General features: G+C 34.8%; 1 protein-coding gene across 4 annotated transcripts in view; it reads right to left on the bottom strand.

The window, feature by feature from the left end:
- Positions 1-12472, bottom strand: part of ATL1 (atlastin GTPase 1) — a 100158-nt gene that overhangs the window by 42943 nt on the left and 44743 nt on the right. For all 4 annotated transcript variants that reach the window (XM_034937522.2, XM_055097569.2, XM_034937523.2 and 1 more), the window contains exon 3: positions 1697-1944. In XM_034937522.2, coding sequence (XP_034793413.1) covers positions 1697-1944 — 248 coding nt within the window. The remainder of the gene's footprint in view (positions 1-1696; positions 1945-12472) is intronic.

Raw genomic sequence — 12472 nt, 5'->3', positions numbered from 1 at the left:
TCTAAAAGGCATTTTAGACCCTTATCGAGAGCTTTGGTTCTTCTGTGAATTTGTTCTATTATCTGGCTCAATAACCTATTCAATCTTATTTCTTCTTCATCTCCAATACTTAATTTCCACTCTAGGGAAGAAGGTGTACACTCTGTTTAATACATATATCATAATTATTCCTCATAGTCCAGAATGTCCATTCTTCCTTTTCTGGTCCAGATCCACACATCTTCAAAATCTATTCTAACTCCCAATATCTCTATGAAGCTTTCTCCAGTTACTTTTGCCTACAATATGCCCTTCCCTGAACTACACTTAGAAATACGTCGATCAGGCTGGGCATGGTGGCTCATGTCTGTAATCTCAGCGCTTTGGGAGGCCGAGGCAGGTGGATCACAAGGTTAGGAGTTTGAGACCAGCCTGGTCAACATAGTGAAACCCTGTCTCTACTAAAAATACAAAAAATTAGCCAGGTGTGGTGGCACATGCTTGTAATCCCAGCTACTTGGGAGGCTGAGGCAGGAGAATCCTTGAACCCGGGAGGCAGAGGTTGCAGTGAACCAAGATTGCGCCACTGCATTCCAGCCTGGGTAACAAGAGTGAAACTCTGTATCAAAAAAAAAAAAAAAAAAGAAAGAAAGAAAGAAAAGAAAAAATATATCTGTCACCATATCACCATGTAATGATGCTCTAAATATTTCACCTATTGTTATTCTGTCTCCTTGGCCAAACCATGAGATGCCTAAGTGCAAAATCTATGGTATGTTTTCTTTGGTATCCACCATAGTGCCTAGCACAATCTAGGACATTTAGCAGGTAGTCAATAAATAATTACTATTGAGGTAGAAATTGAAATTTTTCCAATAAGCTATTACCTGGAAAAATGTCTTGGGATGCATACTTCAATGAATAAATCGTGATTATTATTAATTAGCATAATAACATTCACTCTGAGTCAATGATCTACATTGAGATATTCATAAAAATCCTAAGCCTGAAAAATAACCTTGAAGGACAAGGAAAACATACCCAGCTAATTTTTGTGTTTTTTTTTTTTTAGTAGAGACAGGGTTTCACCATGTTGGCCAGGATGGTATTGATCTCTTGACCTCGTGATCCACCCACCTCGGCCTCCCAAAGTGCTGGGATTACAGGCGTGAGCCACAGTGCCCGGCCAGCAATTTATTTTCAAATGCTTCAAAGAATAACTTGGAGTGATGGCTGGAAAGAGGGATGAATAGATGGAGTCATAAGTGATAAAGCAGGAATACTAATGTTAATGGTAGAATCTGGGTGGTGGATACCAAGATGTTTAGTATAAAATTTTTTTTAACTTTGCTATATGCTTGAAATATTTCATACTAAATGTTGGGAAAAAGTGATTACAATACAAAAATTATGTGACATTTTAAACACTATAACATTTAAGTCTATAATCAGAATATTCTGTGCCTATTTTTAAAAGAATAAAAATATAAGTTATATTCTAAGGGAAATGCAGCAAAGCAGCTTCAGAGAAAATTGGTCTGTGTAGTTTGGTCCCCAAAGCACTGAGGTTGGAATGGTTACACCACAGCATTTCTTTAGCTGGTTCATATATAGGGTACATAATAATAGAAATGAAAATTTTGAACACCATGAAATAAAAACATGAAGTGACAGAAGCACAGAAGAAAGAAAACTTTTTAAAGTACTTCCTGCATACCTGGTTGTACATGTATCTCAACATGAAGTCCATCAGGAATGATTTTCCTTTTCTAAATGCTCCAGCAACAGATACAGCAACAACCTCCTTGTCTCTGACAGCCTCTGAGAGAAGGATCCGATTTAATGCAGTTTCATCTAACTCAAAGGAATGGTCATCTTTGACAATGAGGACTTGGACTGGTCCTGCCTTTTTCACTGGCTCCTCCTCTTCTGAGCTCCATTCATATGTCTTTTCCGAAAATCCACCTGTTGAACAGAGCAGTGACTGGTTCAGCTAATCATCTCAAAGTGCCAAGAAATGTATATGTACCTCTTAACTCTCAAACATCCGACACAGGAGCATACTGGAATTATAAATGCTCATTTTATGCTGGGTGCAGTGGCTCATGCCTGTAATCCTAGCACCTTGGGAGGCTGAGGTGGGAGGATCGCTTGAGCCCAGGAGTCAAGAGCACCCTGGGCAACATAGTGAGATCCTGTCTATACAAAAAATTTTAAAATTCGTCAGGTGTGGTAGCACGTGCCTGTGGTCCCAGCTCTCAGGAGGCGGGGGTGGGAGGATCACTTGAGCCCAGGAGGTCAAGGCTACAGTGGGATATGATTGTGCCACTGCACTCCAGCCTGGGCAACAGAGGGAGACCCTGTCTCAAAAAAGAAAAAGAAAAAAAGAAAGAAAGAAAAGAAATGTTTGTTTTAATGACATATTTTAATGTCATTCACACTATATCCCAGGAGGACTTACATTTGTTCTTTCTGATCATATGGCTGAATCAAAAAAATTTTTCAAGAAAACTCTAAGTCAGTGCAGATGTCTCTGTCTGCTGAGTCAGAAAGAAAATCAAAGCAAAGCACTCTACTTTTGGAGCAGAGGAATAAAATGGTTGTAGTTCACACTTTCTTTATCCCCTAGAAATAGCTTATTTACATAAAGGATCCTTGCAATACTTTTTAAAGCTGAACATATATAGGAAGAAATACCTAGAAGGGCTCAGAATCACAGATTCTCAAGCATGCTATTGGTATTATTATAGATGAGGAAATTAAAGCCAAAGATGTGACTGACCTTGCCCAAGAGATGGAAATGGAATTTAGAAGGAGGGAAATGGTAGACTTCCTCATATAGGATTTCTATATCTTTCTCATGTTATTTATTTAATCTTTGTAATGTTCCAGTACGGTATTTATTATTATTTGTATTTTTGACACATGAGAAAATTAAGAATCTAATTAAATTTCCCAAGAGCACAACTATTAGAAAGTGACAGATTACAGGTCCAAGTTCACATGGACAGTAACTGCCACACTGGGATTAGATTGCAAGAGTCAAAACTTTCATCCCAGATCTTTCTACTACAATAAAAAAAAAAAATTCTGCCTCTTTGGTAGCAATCAAATAACTTTTGGACAACACATATATAGGCTCGTTTGCTTTGTATCATAAGAACAGAAAGTCTATACATACACCAATTAATTCCTCAGATCAGATATATGACCTAGCCTCAAAGAAACCCTCAATAATTGCTATTGTAGAAACCTTAATCCCCAATGTTAGAGATGAGGCCTTTGGGAGGCCTTAGATTATGCTTAGATTAAGTTACAAGGGTCTCCCATCATAGAGTTAGTTCCCTTATAAGAAAATTAAGGAACCAGAGCCCCTTTTCTCTGAATTATGAGGATACATGAAGAAAGCAGTCTATGAACCAGGAGGAAGACCCTTACAAAAAAACCCAGCCCTGCTGGCAGTCTCATCTCATCCAGCTGCCAGAACTGTGAGAAATAAATGTTTGTTGTTTAAGCCACCCCAGTCTATGATTTTCTGTTACAGCAGCCCAAAGTGACTAAGACAATGATAATAATTTTGAAACAAACTGGACTCTTAAATAATCTTTTATCTAAATTTTTGAAAATATCTTTAGGTAGACATTCTTCATGATGTCTATTTGATAAGAAGTTTTATAACTAGATAAAAGCAAGGCAATCATCTCTTGGCATAATTTTAAATAAGTCTTCAGATCACATTGATATATATATATCACATTGATAACTTTATTGCTGTTCATCTATAAAATAATGCTATTGAAATACTGAAAATATATAATTTTAGTTTTGCATGAGTAGAGATAAATATACACCACTACTTTCTGAACAATCATACAAAGCATCTAAAGACAACAGACCATTGCCTATAGCCACGAATCAGAGTTGTTCTCTCTGCAAAGTTAAGAAAAGTTCACTTTTTATCTGAAAGATAATAGCTTCTATATTGCCATTTCACAGGTGCTGGAGTCAGAGAGCCTTTGTTTAAACCCCAGCCTTACAATTTACAACATAAAGTTGTGGAAATTATTTAGCTTCCCAATGGCTCACTATGCTCCATTTTAAAAAGATTCATAATGGTACCCGTATCAGAAAGCCTTTGTGAAGACTTAACAAAGTAATTTCCATTAAATAAAGATTGAAGAATCTGACAAATATTACATGCTTAATGAATGGTGACTGTTATTAATACTATTATCTATTCATGTCTGATTACAGTCCTACCTACCACCTAATTTCAGTCTCAGTACAAAGGCCCTTTTTGAGAATAGCAAATACACATTTTATTTGATGACGCTCCTTGCCTATGATTTAATTATGATCTGAGCACACAAATGTGAATCACAGACCCTAGCTAGACATAATATTTTGGATAGAGAAACAGCTTTGGGGCAGAAAACTAGATCATAACTTTCTATAGACTGAAATAATTGTTTGTAACAAACTACACATATGCAAAAGGTACTGGAGAATGCACATAGAAATGGAATTTCTGGGTTGTAAGTTTTTCAAATATTCAACTTTAAAACATGGAGCAAAATTGTCTTTTTCTAAGTGGCTATATAAATGTTTCACTTCCGCCAGCAATTTAACATCCTATTGATCCATATCCTTTCTAACACTTGGTTTTATCTGACTTTGTTTTTGTCAATTGCAGAGGTATAAAATGTTATCTCACTGTGGTCTTGATATACATTTCTCTAATTGCTAATAAGATAAGTATCTCCTTTTATCCGTTTTTCTATTAGGTAGTTTGTCTTTTTCTTACTGATTTGTATTTCTTTATGTATTTTGAATGCTATCCCTTTGTTAGTTACAGGCATAGCAAGAGTCTTCTAGTTTCTAAGAGTTTGCCTTTTCATTTTCCTTAAGCTATAATTGATGAAAAGGCATTCTTAATTTTAATGTAATAGATTTTATTAATATTTTCTTTTATGGTTAACATTTTTTATACCATGTTTAAGAAATGATTCCACATACAAGATCTGAAAGATAGTCATATATATTTTATTTTATTTTATTTTATTTTTATTTATTTATTTATTTATTTATTTTTTTTGAGACAGAGTCTCTCTCTGCCGCCCAGGCTGGAGCGCAGTGGCGCGATCTCGGCTCACTGCAAGCTCCGCCTCCCGGGTTCACGCCATTCTCCTGCTTCAGCCTCCTGAATAGCTGGGACTACAGGCGCCCGCCACCTCGCATTTTTTATTTTTTATTTTTTTATTTTTAGTAGAAACAGGGTTTCACCATGTTAGCCAGGATGGTCTCGATCTCCTGACCTCGTGATCTGCCCGCCTCGGCCTCCCAAAGTGCTGGGATTACAGGCGTGAGCCACCGCGCCCGGCCAATAGTCACAAATATTCTTCTAAATTTATTTGTTTGTTGTTTTTTGAGACAGGGTCTCACTCTGTTACCCAGGCAGAGTGCAGTGGTGTGATCTCAGCTCACTGCAACCTCTGCTTCCTGAGCTCAATCGATCGTCCCACCTCAACCTCCCGAGTAGATGGGACTACAGGCACACACAACCACCAAGTCCCACTAATTTGTGTATTTTTTGTAGAGATGGGGTCTCACCATGTTGCTCAGGCTGGTCTCAAATTCCTGGACTCAAGTGATCCACCTGCCTTGGCCTCCCAAAGTGCTGGCATTACAGGGATGAACCACGGTGCCCAGCCTTTTCTAAGTTTTAAAGTTTGCTTTTGATACTTAAGTTCCTAGTCCATCAGAAGTTGTTATTTGTAGGGTGGAAGATAAAAGCCATTTCTTTTTTAAATATGAGAAACAAATTTTTTCAGAGCTCTGTCAAAGCCCCTTCTTTCCTCAAGTGGTCTGCCATGAGATCTTTGTCATAAGTAAGAGTTTTACACACATACACACACACACACACACATACACACTGACTCATTTCTGAGCTCTCAATTCTGATCCATTCATCAGTTTCTCTACACCAGCACCAATATGACACTATCCTAATCAAAATAGCTTCATAAAAAGTTATTGAATATAATATGGCAAGCACCTCCTATCCTTCTAATTATTATTGGTCTTGGCTATTTTAACCCTTTCCATATAAATATTAAAATCAATCTGTTAGTTGAACTCTTTACTGAAGTTACATTTATAGATCAGTTTGAAATGAATCAGTACCTTCATGCTATTAAGTCTTCTAATACATTAACATGATCTAGCTCTCCATCTATGTTTGGTCTTTACTTCCCTTTGGTAATGTTTTTATAATTTGGGGGGAGTAGGAAGAGGTTTATTACATTTAGTCCCAGGTGCACTGTAGTTTTTGTTGCTAACTATGACTGGTTTATTTGTTGTTGTTTTAGTTATACTTTCTAGTTGTTGTTTGGATAAAGAACTATAATTAGCTTTAATGCATTGGTCTCATATTGAAGCATTTACTAAACTTTATTATTTCCTGTAAAATTTATGTAGATACTTTTGGGTTTTTTAAATGTAGAAACAGAAATACAATTTTCAAATAATGACAGTTCCCAACTTTTCAATCTTTATGTATGTCTTTTCTTTTTCTTAACTTATTAGACATTCAATGCAATGTTGAATAGAAGGGGTGATAATGGGCATAACTTTTGATTTCAGTAGGCATAACTTCCTGATTTTAAAGGGAATGTCTCCAATATTTGCCTATTGGGGTTACTTTTGTTACAGTTTTGTTGGGCTTGGTTTGGTAGATACATTTTATCATATCAGATGAAGGAAATTCTATGTGTAGTTTACTAAGGGTTTCTAAAAATCACAAACAAATAATGGATTTTATCAAATAATCTCTTCTGCATCTATTGAGGTGATCATATAGCTTTTCGCATCCAACGTATCAATGTAGCAAATAATATATATTTGCACTTTTTATATAAACCTAATAGTCTCAGGGTATAGTATAATGTTGGATTCAGTTTGCTAAGATTTTGTTTAGGAATTGTGCATGTATATTCATAAATGAGTTGCCTATGACTTTCCTTTCTTATTTTGTCCTTGGGTGGTTTTATTATATAAGTTATGCAAGCTTTATAAAATGAATTAGCAGCTGGGCATGGTGGCTTACGCTTGTAATCCCAGCACTTTGGGAGGCCGAGGCGGGTGGATCATTTGAGGTCAAGAGTTTGAGACCAACCTGGCCAAGATGGCGAAACCCCGTCTCTACTAAAAAAAAAAAAAAAAAAAACACAAAAATTATCTGGGCATGGTGGTGCGTGCCTGTAGTCCCAACTACTTGAGAGGCTGAGGCAGGAGAATCACTTGAACCCAGGAGGCAGAGGTTGCAGTGAGCTGAGATCACACCACTGCACTCCAGCCTGGGTGACAGAGTGAGACTCCGTCTTACGGAAAAAAAAAAAAAAAAGATAAAAGTTTGAATAAAAGATTGGAGTGAATGGTTCTTTGAAATTTTGATAGAACTCACCTGTAAAACTTTGTGAACCTGGTGTTTTCTTTGTGAGATGATTTTTAACTGTCATTTAAATTTCTTTTGTTGAGATGGAGACTCACTCTGTCACCCAGGCTAGAGTGCAGTGGCGCGATCTCGGCTCACTGCAACCTCTGCCTCCTGGGTTCAAGCAATTCTGCCTCAGCCTCCCAAGTATCTGGAACTACAGGCACGTGCCACCATGCCCGGCTAATTTTTTGTATTTTTAGTAGAGATGGGGTTTCACCATGTTAGCCAGGCTGGTCTCAAACTCCTGACCTCAAGTGATCCACCCGCCTCGGCCTCCCAAAGTGCTGGGATTACAGTCATGAGCCACTGCGCCTGGCCATTTCAATTTCTTTAATAGTTATGATTGCTATTGTGATATTAGTACCAATAAAGCTTGATAGTTCTTGAGATACTTCTAGTTCATTCTATCTTTCTAGGAATTTTCTTTTCACTGTCTTAAAATTCAGACAAAAATCAGTAAATATGCCGATTTGAACAGCATCATTAGCCAGCCTTACCTATCTGACATCTAGTAATTATAGAACCACACATTCTTTTTAAGTTCATATGGAACATTTACCAAATAGCCTAGGTACTGGCTTATAAATCAGATCTCAATAAACTTCAAAGAATTACAATAAGAAAGAATATGTTATCTCATCATAAAGGAATTAAACCAGAAATCAGTAACAAGAAGATATTAAGAAAATCTCTAAATGTTTGGAAATTAAGCAATAAATCTAAATAACCTATGGAATAAAGAAGAAAGTATAATGAAAACTAGAAAATATTGTGAACTAAATGATCTGATGAATGTTCTGATCTATTTGTCAATTTGTCTTTGACAGCACCAATACTACACTATATTCATTAAAATAGCTTTATGAAAAGCCATTATATGTTAATAGGACAAGCCCTCTTATCTTCTAATTTCTATCAGTCTTGGCTATTTTGACCCTTTTCATATAAATATTGAATCAATATGTTAGGTCATAGTATCTTATTTATACTGAAATATTTAAAATATGACATATAAAAAACTTGCTTAGAGGAAACTTACACTTTGAAATGCATAAAGTAGTAAAGATGTTTGAAAAAAATCATAAGCTAATATCTATGTCAAGAAACAGTAAAAAGAATATCAAATTAGATTCAAAGACAAGAAAAGATAGGAAATAATGGTCAAAAATAAATGAACTAGAAATCAAGATCAGTGAGATTAACTTAATAATATAAGACTGATCAAAGAAAATAAGAGAAAAAACCCACAAATTACTCATATTAGATATAAAAAAAGATACTATAGATCCTACAGATATTTTTAAAATAATATGGGGATATTATGAGTAATTTTATGACAATAAATTTGATAACTGTGATGAAATGAACAAATTAAAAGTATCACTTATAAAAAAACCACATAAGACAAATAACTATGAATACTGTTATACCTAGAAAAAATTAAATTCATAGGTTAAAACCTTCATGCAAAGGAAATTCCAGGCTCAGCTTCCCTGGTGAACTCTTCTAAACATTTAGAAAACAACGAAGAGCAATCTTACACAAACTTCTAAGAAACAGAAAATAAGAGACCATTCTCAACTTATTTTATAATGTCAGACTAACTCTGATACCAATAACTGACAAGGACATTATAAAAAGGAAAATCATAAGCCAGTATCTGTTATCAAGATAAACTCAAAAGCTCTAAACAAAATATAGCAAATAAAATCCAGACATAAATTTTTTAAATATCACAAACACATGGTATCTATTATAGGAATTCAAGGTTAATTTAACATTCAGAGACAATTAACATAATTCACCACATTGCATAACAGAGACAGACATATGATTATTTCAGTAGATGCATAAAAGTAGGTATGAAAATGTAATAGTCATTCCTGATTAAAGAAAGGAAACAAAACCAAAAAAACCTCACGGCAAAGTAGGAATAGAAGAAAAAATTCCTTAATCTAATAAATGGTATCTACAAATATAGCTAATGTTACATTTACTGTTAAAATACTGAAAGCTTTCTCCCAAAGTCAGTGAAAACCCATGTTCAGACGCAAACCTGCCCAAATATGTTTATAGCAGTTTTATTCTTATTTGCTAAAAACTGTGAACAACCCAAATTTCCTTTAACTAGGGAATGGATAAATAACCGTGATACATTCAACTTTAGAGCTGACTCTAAAGACATAGAGAAAATTATCTGGGGTAATGGAACAGTTCTAAATATTGATTGTGGTAGTCATAACGTGATTATATAAATTTCTCACAAGTCACAGAGCAGTAGATTAAAGAAGTTAATTTTACTGTATGTAGATTATAACTTAATTATTTTTAGTGAGAAAAAATATTTACATAGCATTATAAAACCTGATCATCTAGTAATCAATCTAAGTGATGTGTTGGCAAATGTTTAATAACCAGCTCTTAGCAGTGGGTAGGTGGGGAAAAGTCCTGATTTGTGACATTTGCCAATTTCTGTGATATAAATACTACCACCATGGCCCACTTTAGTCTCACAATGTGATTTACTGAATGTGGAGCCAGGAAGAGATGTACCCGATCAGTTCTCATGAACTAGTAGGAGCTGGCTCCAACATACCACTGAAATCTAATGAAAGACATTTAAGACCTCTGCAGAAAAATATAAAACATTACTGAAAGAGGGATATACATGTTCTCAGATTAGAAAGCTCTATATTGTGAATGTGTCGATGCTTCCCATTGATCAATAGATTGATTATAACCCAAATCAAATTTTCAGCAATCTTTCTTGTACAAATTAACAAGCTTATTTCTCTGTTGCATAAATCTTTATTATGCAAATTAATAAGCTTGTATGGAAAGGCAAAAAGCCAAGAATAACAAAGACAACCTTGAAGAGGAACAAAATTGGGGGACTTACACTAACAGACACCAACAGATAATTAAAATCTACAGTAATGAAGACAGAGTGAAATTATCACAAGTATAAACAAACAGACCAACAGAAAAGACTACAGACCCACACATATACAATCATCTGATTTACAACAAAGGTGCCACTGCAATAAATGAGAAAAGGAGATCTTTTCAATAAATGATGCTAAATCAATTGAATATTCATGTGTGGGGAAAATGAGCCATCACCCTTAGCTCTCACCATACACAAAAACCAGTTCCAAATAAATCACAGACCTACGCCTGGTGGAGGAGAAGTGGACAAAAGACACAAATAAGCAACTGACAAAACCCACAATATTAAATGACTCCATACATATAAAAAGATATTCACCATCATGCAAATAAAAATGAAAAAATATATTGATAACTTTTTCACATATTGGATTTACAAAGATCAAAAGTGTAATAATTCTTTTCATTAGTTCAGATGTAAACTTGTACTCACAGATACCACAGGTGGGAATTAAAATGATACAGCATCTTTGGGCTGCAATTTGGCAAATAACTATGAAAAACACATATATATGTATTCCTGACCCAGCAATGCTATTTCAAAGAATTCATTTGCAGATATACTCATACATATGCAAAACACCAGAAACAATGTAAATGTCCATCAATGAGGGACTGATTAATAAATTATGGGTCATCCTCTTGTGAAACATAATTGTAAAGAATGAGGAAGTTCATTTGGAAAAATTGCCCAATATATATCATAAGAAATAACTCAATATAATACAGTGTGTACAATATGGTATAATTCTGAAAAAAAAGTGTGTGGGAGAGTGTGTTTGGCATGTTTAAGAATAGCAAGTAGTACAATATGCATGGAGCAGGTTGAAAAGGTTATGAGGGGCCAGGTCAGGAAGAGTAAGACAGAGCACAAATATGAAAGGATTTGGAACAGAGTGGATATTATGGGTGAGAGTAATGGAAAACACTTCAGTGGATGTTGGTATCTGATTATCCTTTCCTTGTCTGCCTTTGTATACTAGGTGTGGGTTAGGTAGATAACTCTGAACTTTACATTTATATGTTCAAGGCTCTTGAAGAGTTACACATGGAATTAATGAAGAGGAGGGAGATTGTCTATTAACCATGACTTACGTAGGCTACAAAATAAAACAAATACCTGAGTTGTGATATTTGTTTATCACTCAGTATCAAATACTGAGATGCTTTATACAAAGAAGTCTCATTCTGTCTATGTAAGCAAAATACCATATTAAATATTCCTTCTTGGTATAGAGACTTTTAAAAATACAGAAATCATTTGTTATTAAATGAGGGAATAAATAAGAGAATAGAATGAATTTGTGGAATATTTATAAATATATAGCCATTAGTTTGTATGTCACTTAAAGTTAAGAAAGAAACCTATCATTAACATCAGCCCATACATATAATTATGGTAATCAACATTTACATATAAAAGTGTTTAGAAAAGCTACAATCTAAATGTCTATCAACTAATAAATGGACAGATAAAATGTGGTATATCCATACAATGAAATATTATTCAGCAATAAAAAGAAATGCAGTACCAATACATGCTATAATAGGATGAATCCTGAAAACACTATGTTAAGAAGCCAGTACCAAGGACCACATATTGTATAATTCCATTTACATAGAAATGTATAGAATTAGGCAAATTTATAGAAACAGAAAGTAGATTGGTGGTTACCCAGAGCTGGGGAGTAGGAAGGGTATGGAAGGTGATGGCTAACAGATATAAGGTTTCTTCTGGGAGCTAATGAAAATGTTCTGAAAGTATAATAATTTCAGAATTACATATACTAAATATACTCTGAATATACTAAAACCAGTGAATTCTAAACTTTAAGTGGGTGAATTATGTGGAATATAAATTATATTTCAATAAAGCTGTTAAAAAACTATTTAGAAAAACTTCAGTTTCTGTAAAATAACAAAACCGAAAAACTAGACTAAAAATATTTAGAGAGCAGAGACTGTCTTATTCATCTTTGTATTTCTTAAAAATGTATAGCCTGGGCACAGTGGCTCAGGCCTGTAACCCCAGCACTTTGGGAGGCCAAG

This window comes from Pan paniscus, chromosome 15 (assembly GCF_029289425.2).
Source record: "Pan paniscus chromosome 15, NHGRI_mPanPan1-v2.0_pri, whole genome shotgun sequence".
Taxonomy (NCBI): Eukaryota; Metazoa; Chordata; class Mammalia; order Primates; family Hominidae; genus Pan; species Pan paniscus.
The sequence above is the reverse complement of the archived record's forward strand: the minus strand, read 5'-3'. Positions and strand labels throughout refer to the sequence as shown.